Here is a 17,916-nt window from a genome sequence, read left to right as displayed (position 1 = left end):
CCAAATCCAATCACTGATCTGCTTCCTTAGCAAAAAAAAAAAAAAAAACAAACAAAAAAAACCAAACCAAAAACAAACCAAAAAACAAACCACCAAAAAAACCCCACAACACAAAAAAGCATGCGCTTGTTTCTAACCACCCGGCGCAGTGGAAAAGGCCTTATGTAGAAAAGGAAACTTCACAGATGGAAACAGCAGTATTTTTCCCAGAGAAAACTATGGCAGCAAGAATTCTAGGCGTACACAAAAACATGCATCTGGGACCATCACCTAATCTACACAATCTGAAATGATTTTAAACCGGTGTTGCTGAAATCACGTTCCACAGAGCTCCTCGCTAATTTAAGATTAAGCTATTAAAATGAATTATAATTTGACATGAAGGAAAACCTGGCAGAACCTGGCCCTAGTTTCCAGCAGCCTCGTGTCCTCAGCCACCCATTCACCACAAAACTGAAACAAACTCCTTCCGCAGTAGACGGGAGCCTTTGGCATCAACAAGCCGACTTCTGGACAAGCGTTTTTTTTTTTTCCATTTACATGTAATTACATACTAGCCTCCAAACAGCTAGAAGCTCCGTGTTCTTTTTTTTTATATCGTTTGTTTCTTGTGAATACACACAGAGCACAAACCCAAACCACATTAATGATAACCTTGTTAAATATAAACTAGTACGCAATTATACAGACTGCTAACACAAACAAAAAAGCCAGGAAACTCTGATTATATGTTCACAATGGTTTCTGAAAACTAAATAAAAACAACAACACAAGGCAGCCTGTCTTGCCCGATACTGTAATAGAAAATGGTTTCACGTTACAACATAACTTACGTGTCTGAGCACAGAGGACTAGTCTGTCAAACGGCGCATCAAACTCAATTTCAAGCCTGCTGCAAGGAGAGCGGAAGGGTGGGAGGAGAGACAGCAGATGCACACATGAACTACAGAAAAAAAATGAATCTCTGATTTTCCTCTCTGCTTCTCCTCATCCTCCTTCAGGTGAGCTAATGCCTTTCTCTGGGCAGCGGCTGTGATTCCCGCCCCGCTGTGCCGAGGAGGGCAGGCCATGTGCTGGTGGGCATTTTGGCTCCTTCCTCTCCATTAACAGAGCAGCAGAAGGTCTGCTTGCACCCTCCATCCCTGGGCTTGTGCCAGCCCTCTGCACGCCTGCAATTCACCTTCCGTGCAGCTAAGAGTGAACCCAGCAATGGGAGCCCCGACCGCATCTTTTCATTGAGACAGTGAGGAGCAAACGCTCGATATAACCTCCCTCGTTTGCAGCTGTCACGTTCCTGATGCTTAAAAATATATACCTTTTCCAGAACGGAAACGAATCTATTGAAGGCAGGCCAAAGCCTGCCCCGGCCTGCAGGCGTGCAGCATCTTGGCAGTCAGCAAAGCCGGAGGGCAGGACCCAAAGCCCTCCCGCACCCAGCACTGGCCGTAAGCCACTGCTGCAACTGGGAGCCCCATGCTTATCAGGGGAGTTCTCCAAGGTCTCCACCACAGCTGAATCTAGCCCTCAAGAAAACAAAAGAGCATGACAAAACCAGCACTTTCTTACATCTCACACCACAAGAAAATATACGGCACAAAGGAGGGCCGTTATAGGATGGGAGCAGCACCCTGACAAGGTTTTGTTAGGTGATTTCCCTTGCCATGGGCTTGGGCTTATCCATTCAGCCTGTTTGCATGCCAGCAGCACAGCTGAACTTGCGCAACGCTGGACTTCTAGGTTGTTAACAAAAACAGTAATTACCTTTCCCTCTTAAACTCCACACTGTTCTTGTGTAACAAAAGAAAAAAGCAGCGGTTGTGGAAGGAAAAATTCAGAGTGGCAAACAGTGCCACGGGAAAGCAATGATGGGCAGAGGGAAGAAGGGATACAGGTGAGATCTGAGTATCCCTCCCAGAACTGACCACAGGATCAAAGTGTGCAAGCAAGGAAAACCAAGGAGGATCCTTGGGAATCCAGAAAGACGACACAGGAATCCTGCATGAATAATAAACTCGCTAACTGGGAAGCCAGGTTTCTTGAACACTAAGATGATTCTGCCAAGAGCATTACCACCACCAAGTAAAAAGTTCAGAAGTAAAAGAGTGATTCCCAAATCCTGGTCTGTGGGTCACTCTTTAACTCACAAGGCCGCAGACAGCACTGTGCACAACCGTGTCACAGAATAAAATGCACAAGTGTGTGCGTGTGTCACACTGCTGTGCTGGTGATCCACAGCGCAATCAGAGAGCTGTCACTGCAGGAAATGTTTTGAGAGACACATGACTGGGAGAAGATGGGTGGTAACCCACCAGCAGGCATTATACCTGGGAAGGTGGGGCTTCCTAGCACAGCACCCGAAAAGGGGCTGAAAAAAAGCCATCAGTACAATCCAGATGGAATTAAAAAAACCAACCAACAGTGGGGCACGCAACTAAGACTACTTTCTCCTGGAATACCTCCAATTTCTCCAAGCGGGTTGGTTTTGAAAGGGATTTTTCTACAGCAATCTATGCTCAATTACCCTTATAAACCCTTGCAATAACATGTGACTCAAAGTCTACCTATTTGTCCAAGGGAGAAACAAGAAGGGAGTGTGGCAAACGGGGAATGTGGGAGTGGCGACCGATGTGGGCTCGGGGAGCGCAGTCATTTCCTCCGGCTTCTTCCCTGGCTCTTCCCCCCCCCTCGCCTTCCCCAACCTTTGATAGCCGAATATATCGTTGAAGAAGTGAAGGAAGATGATTTTGTACCCGTGGAGCAATTAATCCGTATGCATTTGCACATTTTTATGTGATTGCACCTTCTCAGCCAAAAGTCGCGGCTTTTCAAGCAGGTGAGGTTATTCCTTTTGAGATGAGCTTGTCGAAAGGTAAAAGATGACCCGGCGGCAACCAAGCGGAACACCAAGTGCGGGTAGATAGCGAGCTTATTTAGGCAGGTAGCGAGACGCTGCTCGCACCATACGCATACACCGTAACCCCCGGACCTGGATGGAAAGATCTCCTTCCCCTTTGTGGGCTACAGAGGACTTGGCTCAGGGCTGGTTCCCAGCCTGCTGCCTAGAAGACAGGCAGGCAGCACGGCGGGCTGAACCCCCCCACCAGCCATGAGAAAAGGGGGTGTGGGGTGTGACAACCTCTCCGGAGCTCGGCTGGGCTGCAGTAAGGCGCCGGCGGCGGTGCAGCCCGACGCCTGCATTGCTCAGCGGGAGCCAAACTTTCAGCCACTTGCCGCCCAGGCGGGGGGGACACCGGGCACGGCTGCAGACCTGCCCCTGCGCATCCCCGCCGTGCCCCCGCTCCCCGCACGGCCGGGCCGGCCACCGAGCGCCCCGCCGCCCGCCCGGCCCCGCGGAGGGAGGCTGGACCGGCGCTCCCAGCCCGCGGCTAACGGGCCTCTCCTCACGGTTGCCTTCGCGGCTGCCCCCCCGCGCCGCCCGCCTGCCGTGCCCGCCCTTCCCCGAGGGGCGAGCCCACCGCCCGCGCATCCCTCGTCCCCGCCGCGCGGCTTACCGGGACCGCTGCAGCTCGAAGGCGGCGGCGGGGCCGGGTTGCCCCAGCTCCCCGCTGCCGCCGGCGGGGCCCTGGGGGCTGGCGCGGCCGAAGGGCGCCGGCAGCACCCCCGCCGTGAAGGAGTTGAGGCGGCCGCGGCTGCCCGCCGCCGCGGCGCCCAGGAAGGCGGCGGCCGGCACCTGCACCGCGGCGAAGGCGTCCTCCTCCTCCTCCTCTTCCTCCTCCTCCTGGGACCGGGGTGGGTCGGCGGGCGCCGCCGGGGGGCTGCCCAGCCGCGGCGGCGGCGGCGGCGGCGGGGCCTGGCGGGGCCTGGCGGCGGGGCCGTCGTTGCCCGGCGGCGGGGGCCGTCCGTCGAGGGAGATGCTGGTGAGGAAGGAGAGCGCGGCCTGCCTGCGGCGGGGGTCGCTGCGCGCCGGCGGCGGCTGCGGCGGCCCCGGCGGCGGCGGCCCCTTCCTGGGGCAAGGCTCCGGCGGCGGCAGGGGCCCGGCGGCGGGACTGCCGGGGCTGGCGGCGGTGGCGGCCGCCGCCATTGTCGGCCGGCTCCCCCTCCCCTTTCCTCCCCTCCGCGCTGGCCGGGCGCTGCCTCTGGCTGCCTTCCCCCTTAGGCGGGCGGGCGGCGGGGCATGGGTGCCGTCGGCCCGCCGGGGTGCATGGAGGGGTAGCGGCGGGTTACCCTCCGCCCGGCCGCGCCGCGCCGCGCTGCCCCGGGCCCCCGCCGCCCGCCCGCTCCGTATTTATAGGTGCAGCCGCGCCGCCGAGCGCCCTGTGCAATAACACGGCAATCACGTGTGGGAAACGGGGAGCTGGAGGAAAACAAAAGCCCGGCCAGCAGCCCGGAGGAGGAGGAGGAGGAGGAGGGAGGAGGGTGGGTCTCGGCGAGCTCCCTCCTTTCAACCTCTCTTTTTTTTTTTTTTTTTTTTTTTTCCCTTTCACCCTCTTCCCTCCTCCTCCTCCTCCTCCTCCTCCTCCTCCTCCTCCTCTTTTTCCCTTCCTGGATGCGTGGGGGCGGGCAGGAGCGGGGAAGGTGGAGTCTGCGCCCGTAGTACACGGCACATGGCCCTCGGAGGCTGGCACCGGCGGCACCGGACCCCAAGGATGGAGGCGGGGGAGGCTGCCCCCTCGGCCACGGCTACTGGAGCGGCACCGGGCTGTAGCCGCACCGTGGCAAGCGGCCCGGGTGCTGCCCCGCTGTTTTTCCCGGGTGGGGGCCCGGAGGGGAGCGGAGGGGGGAGCAGCCCCCGAGGATGCGCTCGGCTGCCGGCGGCGCGTCCCCCGCTGCGGCGCGCCTGGGCTGACCCGGCTGGCAGGGGCGGCCTGCGGCAGCGTGAGGGGGTGTGTGTGTGTGAGGGTGTGTGTGTATGTGATGGCCAACGAGTTCCCTAAATCGCTAAAGCAACCCCCTCCCCAGCCTTTCCCTCATCCCCCTCCCCAACCCTCCCTTCTCCCCTGCACCAAAGAAAGCGCGGCTATTTAGTTTGCCCTCTCGTGTGTAGCCCAAGACCCAGAATTTGTGTATTCCCTGGCCTTTTGCGAAGCGAGGGCTGTTGCGCAGCAGACTGCAGGTCGGCAGGTTCTCTCCTTCTGCGGCTGCGGCTGGGGAGGGTGAGCGGCCAGTCCCACCTCAGCAGAAAGCTCCTTCGATTCTTCATTACTTTATTTTGATCAACTCAACCGTGCTACAAGTGTTCTTGTCCTGTGATGATAATTTCATCAACAGCTTATGTAAGGGTTGGATAACAGACACACACAAACAGCAGAACATATGGTTGTTGCAAGATAGCGACGTGTGCCTTCTTCATAAAGCCTTACAATGATTAGTATTATATTCCAGTTATAGTTGGTGGATGATTTACAGTCATCCCAAACTGTCACAAATGTTGTAGTGCCCCCTACGATTTCATCAAAAGTTTGCTAATCTGATTTAAAAAAACGAGGTTGTTTGATCATAGAGGGGGACCTAATTCTATTGTTGGTGGAAGCTATGGACCCAGGTTTGTGTTCTTCTAAAAATTGACCTTTTGAGCATTCAATGACTTTGGAATCAAGCGCTGTGACTTGGATTGATTTCTGAAAGTTTGGCCTTTACTGACACTGAGTGCCACAAAACTCAAACTTTCAGGGGCCAACTCCCTGGGGTGGGTGGGCTCCTTACATGGTAAGAGTGATGCATCCTGAGCAGGAAGCACCGAGCAAGGGAAGGGGAAACGAGGGAGGAAAGGGATGTTTCCCTGATCCCACCTTCTTAGAGAGGTAAGTGCTATTTTGAGATGGCCATTCTCATTTCAGACTGCTGTCTTGAGGTTTAAGCTGATGCTTGTCTTTCCTAACAGAGGGCACTGGTGTGCCTGTCACTGTGGCGCATCAAGGATGGATCATTTGGATGTGAAGGGGATAGGCCTGAGTGCTAGACACACCTCCCCAGAAGAGCCCATCTGGCATCTCCCATCTGCTGGGAGGATGCTGTGTACCCCTGTGGTTGCAAAGTGTCCTTCAAACGTCTGTTGCAGAGCGGAAGTCCAAGGAATTCCAGGCCTGCCACCTTCCTTTGATGGGGCAGGCAATGCCCATTTCTGACCATCGGCTCTGTCCCTGCAGTGGGAACCAGCTGATGTTGGGACAACAATCCACTCAGCTCCCATGGAGGAGCTCCGTGCTCCTTTTGAGACAGTACCACTTTTAAAAGAATTCAGGAATTTTTGGAGGAAGGATCCTGGACCACAGAGAAGTGTCACGGCTCTGTAGCCTGATGGACAGCGTGTTCCCTGGATGCTGACTTCTGCTCCAAGGACTACTACTAGATGGTAGACAAGTCATGAAACTCAGGCATCCCACATTACAGCAGAGTAAGGTATACACTGGGATTTAATTTTTTTTTCCTCTTGCATTTCTGAGGGGAAGCATCCACAGTGTGTATTTTTCTCTGAAGCTCAAAATCTTGCTATGGCAACTGAGCGTATTTTCCAAATACAGCCTCTCACAAGAGGTAGGTCTGGGGAGGAGAACCACCACCAAAACTCCAGGTGGGGTTCCAGAGGTTGGTCTAACTTGGGACGATTTGTATGAGTGCAGAAGTGTGCATTCCTTTCACAAAATTACTCTTGTGATGGGATAAATCAGTCTCTATTGTAAGCATTATTTATAATGGGGCCACGATCTCTGCTCTAGAGCTCCTGTAGAGCTGTCCCAGAGGAAAGTGTTATCCCCTGCCCCCTTGTCCACACTTATGTCCAGATTCTTTTTGGCACCTGATTTTTACAACACCGTCTCCTACATTGGGAATGCTCATGTGAATCGTTGAGCTTATCAAACCTCCTTGCATCAAAATTAGAGGGGTTGGGATAAATTGTAGGTCTTTGCTAGCCTGGATCATTCAGCTGAGCTCACCTTGTCACCTGGTACAACCCCTGCAAAGTGCTTGTCTGTGCTCACCAGCGTAACTACCTCAGCGAACCTAAACTGATGCCCATGGTCTAATGTGCGCAGCTGCCTCTGGGGGTACCGTGTGTGCACAGACTGCCTTTTCCAAAAATTGTGTTGAAGGTGGGTTAAAACATCCCTTCCACTGCATGTGAGAACAAACCCTTTTGAGAACACCACATACAAGAAGAAAAGCATGACTTTCTCAGTCTGAAGTGAAGCTATTTTTGATAGTGAGTGGGGTACCACAGTACAAAGATAATTGTCACGTTAGAAATCCCAGGTTCTCTAGACCTATTTATACATCCAGAAGCAAATTTAAAATGAATGTGCACAACCTAAGGTGAATATTTTTTTCCAGTTACTTATGGCCTTTTGATCTGTGCTTAGCAAAACCATAGATGATTACATGTGCTATAGTAGTCCTGTCTGCTGGAGGGTATGTGAAAATGCTAAACAAATTGACTTTGCTGGCTGAAACTTTTTTTCTTTGATGGGCAACCAGTGGTTGACTAGAGGAAATAGCAAAGTTGAAAGGAAAACCAAAAAGACGTATTCTGGAAGCTTGCTTCTGTGACTGTTTTTTCAATCATTTCCCTCGCCGAGTTCTCTTCCAACCAACCAGCTCTACCCAAGTGCAAGCAAATGTTTTTATTTCAGAGGTCACAGGCTTATGTAAGCCGTTGGATGACAAGTGGTAAGGGTAGTGGTAGAGCACAATGGCTTTTTCACCCAGTGCACCAAGAGCTGGAAGAGAGACTTGTCAGCTGTAGGTGTTCAGGGGAAACACAGAATTTGGGAGGGGGGGTGGGGGCATTAACAGTGAGTGGAGACGCTGGCTGAAGAAGCTGGAGGGAGTTTGGACAAAAAAAGAAAGCTCAGCAATTTAACTGTCTGAGAAATAAGATTGGAGAAACGGTGCCTCTGCGTACCTGCCTTCAGAGGAACGTGAATCCAAGTGTGGAAGCCTCATGTTGTCTTGGGTTTCCTTTGACTAGCATGGAGGGTGGTCCTGCTGCAATGCAAGCGTGCAGGCAGCAGGACGTGAAGAGCCAGTCTGAAAGGTCACAGACCTTGAGCTAAAAGCTGGGCTCCCGAGTGGTGTGCCAAGCAAGTCAAGCTTAAAAATATCTTTGCAGGTGAATCAAAAACTTCACCTGGCATTTGAGTTAGAGGCAAGATTTGTATTATACCGAGAGTTAACTCTGCAGGAATAACCGGTCCTGAGTCACCAGTGTGAGTCACCAGGCCAGTTTTTGAGTGGCCTCAGCACAGTGTTTGCCTGCTTCGGTGACAAAAACCAGTTTCTTATTGTCAGAGGTAGAGCTGCAGGACCAAGGCAGCTAGGGGAAGAAAAAGTAAATGCAATTGTCTCTTCTAATTTTGACAGGCTTGTTTTCTGACTGTCGGGATGAGTCAGGTAATGCTGTTATGCAAAGCTCAGCAAAGATGTAGTCTGGAGATAACGCTTCTGCATTCCTGTAGTTGAGAACAGAGATCGTTAGTACCAGTGGTCATGGATATCACTATCAGGTCCCAAGAATCAGGCAGATTTCCCGTAGCCTATGAGCACTCTTGCTGTGCAAGACTTTGGAGAAATGAAAAATGTGCAATCTTTATAAATGCTTTTTTTCTTTCCTTCCCAGAGTCCATTTTCAGAAAAGAATTGCACTTCAAAAGAGGAAAGCAGTTGTAACATTGGAGAAAGACTTGGAATATGCATTTAATAATCCTTCTGCTTAGAAGGACTGTCTGGCAGAAAAAAAAAAGTAGAGGGAGTTTGAACACATTTCACTGAGAGCCATAGTTAAGAATGGAAATTGGATAAAGACAGTACAAATTCTTTATAAAAGACGAATACAGCATCTGGATAGCAAGGCCTGTTTTGGTGCCAGGCCCTAACCTTCAGTCTGTTGTAAATTTAGCCTGATTCTCAGAAATGCTAAGTACTTGTGCTTCCCATTGGTGATTTTTCAGGATCCTGAGTGTTTTACTTGTTGAGGGCCGCCTTTGCTAACTGAAACGTAAAAGCTTGACAGTAACGTGAGTGTCACCCTGTTCAAAGAACAACGTTCCTTGGCTATGTGTGGGTCCACACTTGCCTCTTTATGAAGAACCTAATTTTGTTTGCTTGCATTGTTCCAGGGTAGGTGCCAACAACAGCCAGTTAATGCGAAACCAAATTCATGTACGGCAGTGGGAAAGTGGGAGAGATTTGTGACTGCTTAACAGCATGGTTAGAGCAGTGTGGGTGACTGTGGGGCAGGACGTGCAGAAGCAGATGTCTTCAGCAAAGGTGAAACGGTGTCTCTGCAGGTCAGCCGAGGTGTGGACGGTCAGGGCACCCAACCTGCCGGTTGTTTTGGATGTCAGAGGTGCAGCATGCGTGGTGTTTGTGCATGCCTTGAAAGGTTCCTCAGCTCTTCAGCAGGCTAGTGGCACACATGTGGACAGGAGGGGCAATTTCATAGTCATTTGTCACTTGGAGAAATTAGGGCAGTCTAGTTAAGTGATCAAAACTGGAATCTGTATCATTACTCCAACTTATAGTTCCTTTAGGTGGGGCTGGTGGCAACAGCCATTTATTAAGAATACTTAACATTTTCCATTGCTAGATCCATGCTAGATCCAATTCAGGACAAACATTTCTTGGAAAACTTTGGTCAAAATGGTTATGCCAGCTCCAAGAGCAAGACCAAGAAAAACACATCGCTTCGCCCACATTAGAAATTCTTGTGACCTTTTCTTTGAAATACCCCAGCATCCCCGTGCCGAGACAAGAATTCAGGAGGTGGGCTTCTGTCTCTGAAGTGGGGCTGGGGATGGAGGGGGGGGTGCCCTTTCTGTCAAAATCCACCCACCCCTGTCCAATTTTAAGCCTTTGAATCATAGCTCGCGTAAGCTAGCTCAGGGACTTATTTCTACCTAGCAGCTAAAACTGCCAGTGAGGATATATCTTCACGGAGCAAACCTCAGCCTTCCGCATTTGCGGAACAGGCTGAGCACATGCGGCCCCCAGACCTATAGGAGCGTCAGGAGGGATGTTCCCAGCAACTCCGGGGCACGGTGGAGGCAGCTGCTGGACCACGGGCGCAGAGCTGGCGAGGGGAGCGGAGGAGGGAACAGCCTGTTTGGATGTGGAGAGGGAAGGAGCTGCAGGAGGAAAAGACGCCATCCTGGGGTCTGATGCATACATGCAGAGGGGCTGAGGGCTTGTGCATCCAACCTGAATTTCCCCTCACTTTTTATTGCATACTTGAATTTTTAAAGTTCCTCACTCAAGCTGGCTTTCAGGGTTTTTTTTTTTGTTGCTGTCGTCATTTGTTCGCTCTAAATACTATTGGATCCCTTAAAGACCCACACTAAACCAGGAGCTCTGTTTTACTGGGTGCTGCTAAAATGCCCTCCCATGCCTCAGTGAGCTTGTGGGATAACTAGACAAAACAAGGAAGGTGGCCATGTCACAACTGCAACTGGAATGTGGCCGTTGCTGGCTCCTACTGGAGTGATTAAATGGGAACAGGGCCACATAGCTCCTCCCTCCCTTGAAAAACAAAAACTGTGGGGACTTGTACAGAAAACAACCCCTGTCGCTGTTTGACCTTGTCTTGCTGCAGTTTTCTTCCGTGAAATCAGAATTGTTTTTTCTTTGCAGTATCATAATAATTTAACATAGGCATGAGGTTCAAAATGGAGTCGTCTTTTTTGAAACGAGGAATGGGCAAATGTCCTGTCTGCCTGGAAATCTCCTTAAGCAGCGGCGTAAATAAAAAGCAACTTGTCATTACAGTAGAACAGAACGACTGGTTCCTAAAAAGAGCTTTTTTTAAGGTTTTCATTAAGTGACAGCTGTGATTTATCCTATTCTTTACCGTTTTGAGACAATTTGGAGTCAAGTACAGAATCACTAGACATTAAGATTTTAGAGGGAAGCCTGGAAGAACATCCATCTTCATCACGGCATCTGTTAATTTTTAATAGCCTCGGGATAATTTTAAAACAGGCTGCGGCTTTCTGAAACATTCATGTGAGCAAGTCCTTCAGTTTGCTGGCTGCCTAGGGTAGGAAAACACTCCAGTTCACTGGACAGTCAGACTGAGGAGCTGGGTGAGAGTGAAAATGCTGTTGACACCTTCTCAGACACAGTCTTCAATGAGTAGAAACATTAAATAAATAGGATCTGAAGTTCCCAGAGGGACATGCTGGTGGAGTGTTTCACTTCAGAGGCTCTCCTATGAGTTCAGCTCTGCTGGAAATGTTTAATATCCAAGAAAAAGAAAAAAAAAAGTTCAAAGGGTTGGGTTTTTTTCTCCTCTTGAAAATATTAAATTCAGGGAGTGTGACTCCAAGGGGAATGAAGGAGGCAAATGGAAAACTTTTTGGCAGTGGGAGCTGGGGTTTTGCGTTCAGCTCAATGGCATTTTTCAGTCTGCATGCAATGTGATATCCCGTGAGCACCGCGCTCGGTTCACTCCAAAATTTCAGGGAAGATTTTTAGAGCCCTTTGAACTTCGGGAGATCTTCAGCGGGTTGTGCTCATCAGAGGCTGGTGTGGAAAGTCAGGCAGCCAGAGAGAAGAAATAAAACCTGCGCCTGTACCCTTGTGTCCTGTCACCTCGGGCCACCTGCATGGGAGTTCAGGGGGTCTGCAGCCACTTCTCCTTGCTGCCAGGTCCTGCCTGGATCCTCCAAGCAATACTACTGGGCACGTATTTGCCACTGGCATATTTTCAGCATAGTAATATCCAGCCAGGTCAGCTCTGCCTCTGCCCCAGGGTGGCCAGAAAGACTGGCACAAGCGACTGGGCTGCTGAGAAGGAACATGAAATGGTGGAAACCTTGGTGTTGGTGGTGGGGAATATGGGGTCAGCCTCAGCTGCGGGCTGGGTGAGAGGAGGATGGTGGGAAGCTCCTCTCCCCAAAAACCTCTGAGCTGCCAAAGGTCGCACACCTCCAATGCTGCCATATGCCTGGCTCTGGGGGTCTCATCGTGGGCTGGGCCAGGTCACGGGCTTCCCACCACAGCCCTCCGGAGGTCTTTCACTGCAGCCCGGTGCCACCACCGTGGTGCTGATACGGGGCTGCTGCCTGCACTTCCCAAATCCTTCTGCTTGCCTTCGTGGTGGGAGGGGAGGGAGTCCAGACCCCTCCTCAAGGAACAGCAAATCCACTGGCAGAGGAATGGCCAGGGGCACCCTGGCTCCGCGCTGGCTGCCCACAGGGAAGGGGATGGATGGCTTGCCGGCCATGGCGGGGGGGGGGGAACCAGCAGCTCAACCCTACCCCAAATAACCATAACTTACCACATGCACGTCTCGCGTAATCCAATAGAAATTAAAGCTGCTGAAAATTGGTCTGAACAGGATACATTTCTCGTCTGAAGGTTTTGGCAGCAAATTTTTGTAAGCAGCAAATGGAAATCACATAAATGGAAAGGCAATCGATCCCCTGGTAAAGACAGATCCAAAGTCTTATGCTGTCTTTGCTCAAATTGAATAGCACCATAGTGTAATAATCTTCATGTCGAGATCAATGAGGCTGTTTAAATAAATGAAGCCTTCAAGTGTAGAAGAAAGTAAGGGAAGAGAGACGGCATTCAAATCAAAAGACTAAAATTCAAACCTCCTTACCCCCCAAGGAAAAGATAAATCCATTAGGCTATGAAGAAATAAGAGCTGGAAAGAGTCTGTCAGACCCATCCTAAAATTTATTACAAAATAAAACTTAGTTAGGGGCAAACTGAAAGAAATGGCTGTGTAGCAGGAGGGTATGGCTCCCTTAGCACGGCATTTGGTACATACTGGGTGCATCTGCGAGTGTCTCCGTTGGGAAGTTTGACATACCAATAATTCCTTCTTCCAAAGTAAAAAAGAATGGTTCAGTTCTAATTTAGTGCAATGTCTTTGGAGGTGGCTGATTTTTGTGCCAGCCCCTCAGGAAAAAAAAAAAAAAAAGAAAGGAAATTGTTCAAATACACACCAAAATGAATTAACAAGATTTTGTCTCTCTATATATATATGTGAGTGCATGTGTGTGTACATATGTGTGTATATATATTTCACTTTGCCCTGCGGGGATGTAATTCCAACTAGATATGATAGGGCATAATACATACACTCAAACTAGAGCAGTAGAAGGAATACGCAGTAGAATTATTCTGCTGGCTGTTTTTGGAAATGTTTTAGCCATCTCCACGATGCCAGTGCGACTGCGTTCCTATGGGAACAAGCTGCCTCAAAGTAAGAGGCTTCCATAGCAAGAGTAGGTGAATCCTGGCTAAAAACTTGGGGTTTAGCACAAAACTAAATATTCTGTAAATACCAAGTATTTGGCAATATTCTGATCAAATTCACTCATTTACAAAACTAATTGAAACACTTCTTTTCTACTCTGCCAACGAAGCAAGATGCAATCAGCCAGATTCAAACCATCGTTAGGACTAACTGGTAGCTCCTCAGTAGTAAAAGCTTGTTCGCACCCTCCTTGCAGCCAGAATGTTACTTCCCAGAGCCGTACCCTAATGATGATACCCCTTTTGAAAAGCACCATACTGCGAGAGTAATACGGCTTTAATGGGACTACTGCTGGATTAAAGTATTGTTCTTTCTAAGGGAGCATATTAAAACCTGGCTATACATTAACGTTTGCCTTAAATGCATTATCTCCTCTGAAAAACAAGGTCTTGTGTTGTATGTTGTAAGTGTTATGTTGCCTTAATGTTGACTTGCAGCAGGAGCAATGCTTACAGAAGAAAACCCTGGAACTTCAATGTTCTCTCGAATATGCCTTGAAAAGAAAGGATTCTGGGGAAGAAAAGCATCAATCTGACCAGTTGGTCAGAGACCAGAGCGATTGCTGCAGCTAGCTGAATGCTTCTTTGAATCAATATTCTGACTGTTCATTCCCTGAACTGAAGCTGATCAAATTTATCTGTGCTTTATTTTTAATTCCAAGCTGTTAAAATTGCCAGCAAAGTAGCTCTTATGCCTGTAAGTGATATAAAGGAGGCAGAACTTAACCTGCAGTTCTTTGCCAGCAGGTAATGAATGAACGGACTGGAAGTTACGGGGACACTGGGACTCAGATTTCAAGGCAAGATTGTAAACTGGGGGAAATACGCAATTAAATGGAGTCAGATGTGCTGTACATCAAGGGTACCGAATGAAACATCAAGTGTGGTCCCATCATGTCCCATCTGGTACTATGAGTCCGTAAATACCAGTTTTCTAGTGGAAAGAAATGAAACAAGGATATCAGAGTTGTATCTTCCACTCCTGGTCTTATCCCTCCTGTAACAGCTGCTCAAACGCCTGTGCTAGCTCTGTTCGCAGTGCTACTTGGCACTGCTGGCGTAGTCCTGGCTTCCCTCACTGATGCTCCAGCATCAGTACAACTCCCCTTGCACCTCGCTTGAGGTGCAGAGGGTGGCCAGGGTGAGACATCCACATGCTGAAGGCACAGCGACCATTTGTGTGTACCGTTTCCCCTCTCATCCTTAGGGCAGATGATGGTGAGACTGGCCCTATGAAGAAATCCTAACGGTGCCTAAGACACCTTTAGATTTAAGGCACCAGTAAAAACCTCCGAGGTCTTGGTGGTGGTATGGTAGGATTGACACTTGCTGTTGAGAAACTTGAAGCACATTTTAGAAGGGATCTGCTATCTGCACTGGTTTATGCAGTAGTGGTGTTACGGGCCACATCAGCAGCTCACAAGGGGCCATGTGGTCCCACCTCCCTGTACAGTTTCATCTGAGTGGTTATTTTTGGGGGTAGAAAGCATGTTTGTGAGAAAAAGAAGTGAAGAAGAACAGGCTATAGAGAAAGGTTTAAAAATCGCAGAACTTCAATTAGTGTTGAAATTCCTCTTTCTTATCTCAAGAAATTTCCTGGTTTAAATTTCATGCTGCTCTAAACAGCAATGACATGTTGTCATCTCTCCCTGTTTTTGTTTTTAAGAAGGTACAGGAATTTTAAACTGACTGACGCCTAATCAGCGTTTCAGCGGACCGAGTATAACATTTGATAATATATCATGAAGCTTACTGTGCCCTTGGAAACAACTGTTTGCAGTTTCTGCCTTTCGAACAACCCTTATAGCTCACAGGAGAACTACACAGTGAAAACATGGGTGTGTTAATCCTTTGTAGGCTCGATAAGACGTGAATTTGTTTGAATAGCCGTCTGCTGGTCTTGAGCCTTTAGTATTTGCTTGCCAACCAGAACAAGATAGGTGAGGGATATGTTGCTTTTATTGCTCTGTACGAAGCATACCTGGACTGCAGACAGAAGCAGGAGGATGATGCCCGTAAAGGTAAGAGGATGACAAATGTAGGTAGGGTCATTTGTCCCAGAACTTCAAATGCTGAAATTCGGTATGGAATTGTTTCCGAAGTGGATATTTTTAAAGGGCATCAAGCCAAGTAATTTTAGGCCAAATGTGTGGCTATTTCAGGAAATACATTACAAAGCATTAAGAGTGAGTCCTGTGAAACATCCTTTTAATTGTGCCCAAATCTGTGCAGTTTTGCCCCAATTCAGAGCCAGAGGACAGCACGCGGCGAGGCAGGACACTGTAATGCTCAGTGCCAAACAGACGGAGGGCCAAAGCTCTGAAAGGGGCAGATCACATTCAGGGAGGATCTCCTGTTTCTCTCTCCCCTTTGAACGTTCCCTTGCGAGCGTTATGAAATGTAAATGCAAGAGCCTTGTGTGGGTGGAACCTACAAAGAGCAGCTCCCCGCGTGAAACGTGCCAGCCCTGTTCTTCACCATTCGCAGGATAAACCCTGTTTGGGGCCAGGGCACCCCGCTTTGAATAGGGAGTTTCCTCTCCCCAGACAACAGCGGCATGGGTCAGCGATGCCCCGAGGGAGAGTGTTTTTAGAGGGGAGGAGGTGCACAGGTGGAAGAGAAATAGTTTGCAAGGGAAGCAGGACTACTTCTTCCCGTGAATGCACCAGGATGGTGCTATGCGAAACCCCCTCGGCGTGGGGTTTGCTGGTTTTCCACCCGCCATGTGGACAAAGAGCCTTTCCCCTGGATGAGGACATGTCCCTGACCAGGGCAGCGCTCTCCGCTCCATCCCTCTGCCCTCCTGCAGCATCTCTGCTAGAAGCAGAGCAGCTCTGCATGCACCGAGGAAGATTTCAGCAGGCCGTTTGAAGTCCATCAAAGAGATCTTTAACACAGTGTGATGGACTTAGAGGCTTTTTTTCTTTTGCATTAGCCTCATGAGGAATAAAGCACATCTGATGCAGGACATGGCAATGCTTTGTCTTGTGCCGGAGCACGGATGCTTCAGCAGGACAGACTGCCAGAGGAACATAGTCTCTGCCCTCACTCTTCCTGACCAGGGCTGATGGAGCTGTTTTTTTCCAGCGAATTTCCGGGTAGGCTACTAAAACAAACTTCTCCCCAAAAGCTTCTGCCTTGAAGCAGCCACCCTGCCTCTGTGTATGCCTTCTTCCTATAAATCTCCATGCTGCTGAATGGGGCTCTCCTCTCCCAGGCTTTGCCCTCTACGGCTGAAATTACCCCCAACGCAATCTGAGAGCGCACTAATACCTCACTCTAGTCACACAAACCCACTATTTTAAGGGCTTAGAGGTGTCCTGCCCTTGTGATAGTTATCTGAATGCCACGCATCAGCTATATCACAGCCTGAAGTGAACTGGATGTTGTGCTGTGCCTTGTGCATATTTTGTCATTAAGTCACTAAGCAAGAGGGTTGGGCTTTGTCTGTTTTTATTTTGTTTTGTTTGTGTTTTAATCATCATTATTTGCAGCCAAATTCTAAAGTCCATGTTTAGGGCCCCTATGGTCAAATTTCCTTTAACTCTTGCTGGGGGGGGCAGAAAATTGAGTCACAACCTTATGATCTGAAGATAAGCAAACAATCTGTTGTGGCCAACTCACGGGGGAATTAAAAAAATATGATGATTCAAGGCAAGAATATCCTCAACCTGAGATCATCATTTTCACAAAGGCAGGGGGTAACAGCTGTTTGTTGATCAGAAGATTATATCTTCCCACTGTTACTGCCATGACCCTAAATAAAACCTCTAATGCCAGTGCAGCGGCGCAGTCGGGGAACACAACGATGGCGGGAATAAATCCCTCACTTCTGCTTTGGGGGGGAGGGGGGTGTCTGTAGACAGGGTTGTCTTTCTGGAGCCTTAACTAATTTATTTTTTCCCGTTAGGTCCAGAACTTGGAGATCCAAATACTCTCTCTCCTACCACAGATGCCTTTCTAAAATCATAGGTAAGGGGTCCCCATCCTGCTGAAGATGTAATTGAAAGGCATACACAAACAGTGTTTAATTCCAAGATTTTCCTGTATTTTGGTTAAAAACCTGCTGGATTCTGAAGCTTAGGTTGTGCTAGATTTAAAAACACATGTCCATCCAAGAGCACAATATGAATGAATACGTGCATTAAATTCTGCTGACCATTCACTTGCAAATTTTTCCGCCGCATGTGATTCCAGGACAAATATTGATTGAATAACCTCCGCGTGCGTGAAGTGTGGTCTGACACCCAGAGCAACCTTTCTCTTCCGTGTCTAATCACCAGAGATAGCCATAAGCTTCCTTTTGTATCAAAACTCGTGTTTCATAACCCAGCTCCCCTGCTCTTTGGAACCTGAGTTTCTCCGTTTGTTTGTTCAGCCAGTTGAGGTCTGCTGGGATATTTCTCTGTTTGATTTGCTTGTTAGCTTTGTCGCTGGCTGAAATGGCCCGGGGCTGGTTTGTTCAAGGCTTTTTTTTTTTTTTTTTTTTTTCTTTTTTTATGGAAGAGTTGGTGGAGGGATTTGTTCTCCACAAGCCGTCCGGCATCGCTGCACATGAGGTTTGCCTCACTGCCCGCTGCTCATCTGCCCAGGCGGGCAGCATGGTGTGCGTGCACACGCGCGGGCACCGAGCATCTGCTGGGTCTTTGATGCGTTTTATCCGATGGACCTCCCTTTTTATTTACAAAAGCACCA

At 49.3% G+C, this 17,916-nt stretch overlaps 1 protein-coding gene across 1 annotated transcript in view; it reads right to left on the bottom strand.

The window, feature by feature from the left end:
- Nucleotides 1–4,042, bottom strand: part of CABLES1 (Cdk5 and Abl enzyme substrate 1) — a gene marked incomplete at its 5' end in the record, with an annotated part of 72,175 nt that extends 68,133 nt beyond the window's left edge. Inside the window, one exon of the mRNA XM_082479457.1 lies at nucleotides 3,513–4,042. Coding sequence (XP_082335583.1) covers nucleotides 3,513–4,042 — 530 coding nt within the window. The remainder of the gene's footprint in view (nucleotides 1–3,512) is intronic.
- Between the last annotated feature and the right edge of the window lie 13,874 nt (nucleotides 4,043–17,916).

The sequence above is a fragment of the Vanellus vanellus genome (assembly GCF_965231255.1).
Source record: "Vanellus vanellus genome assembly, chromosome: 2".
NCBI classification, from domain to species: Eukaryota; Metazoa; Chordata; class Aves; order Charadriiformes; family Charadriidae; genus Vanellus; species Vanellus vanellus.
This window is presented reverse-complemented; position numbering and strand designations above follow the sequence as displayed.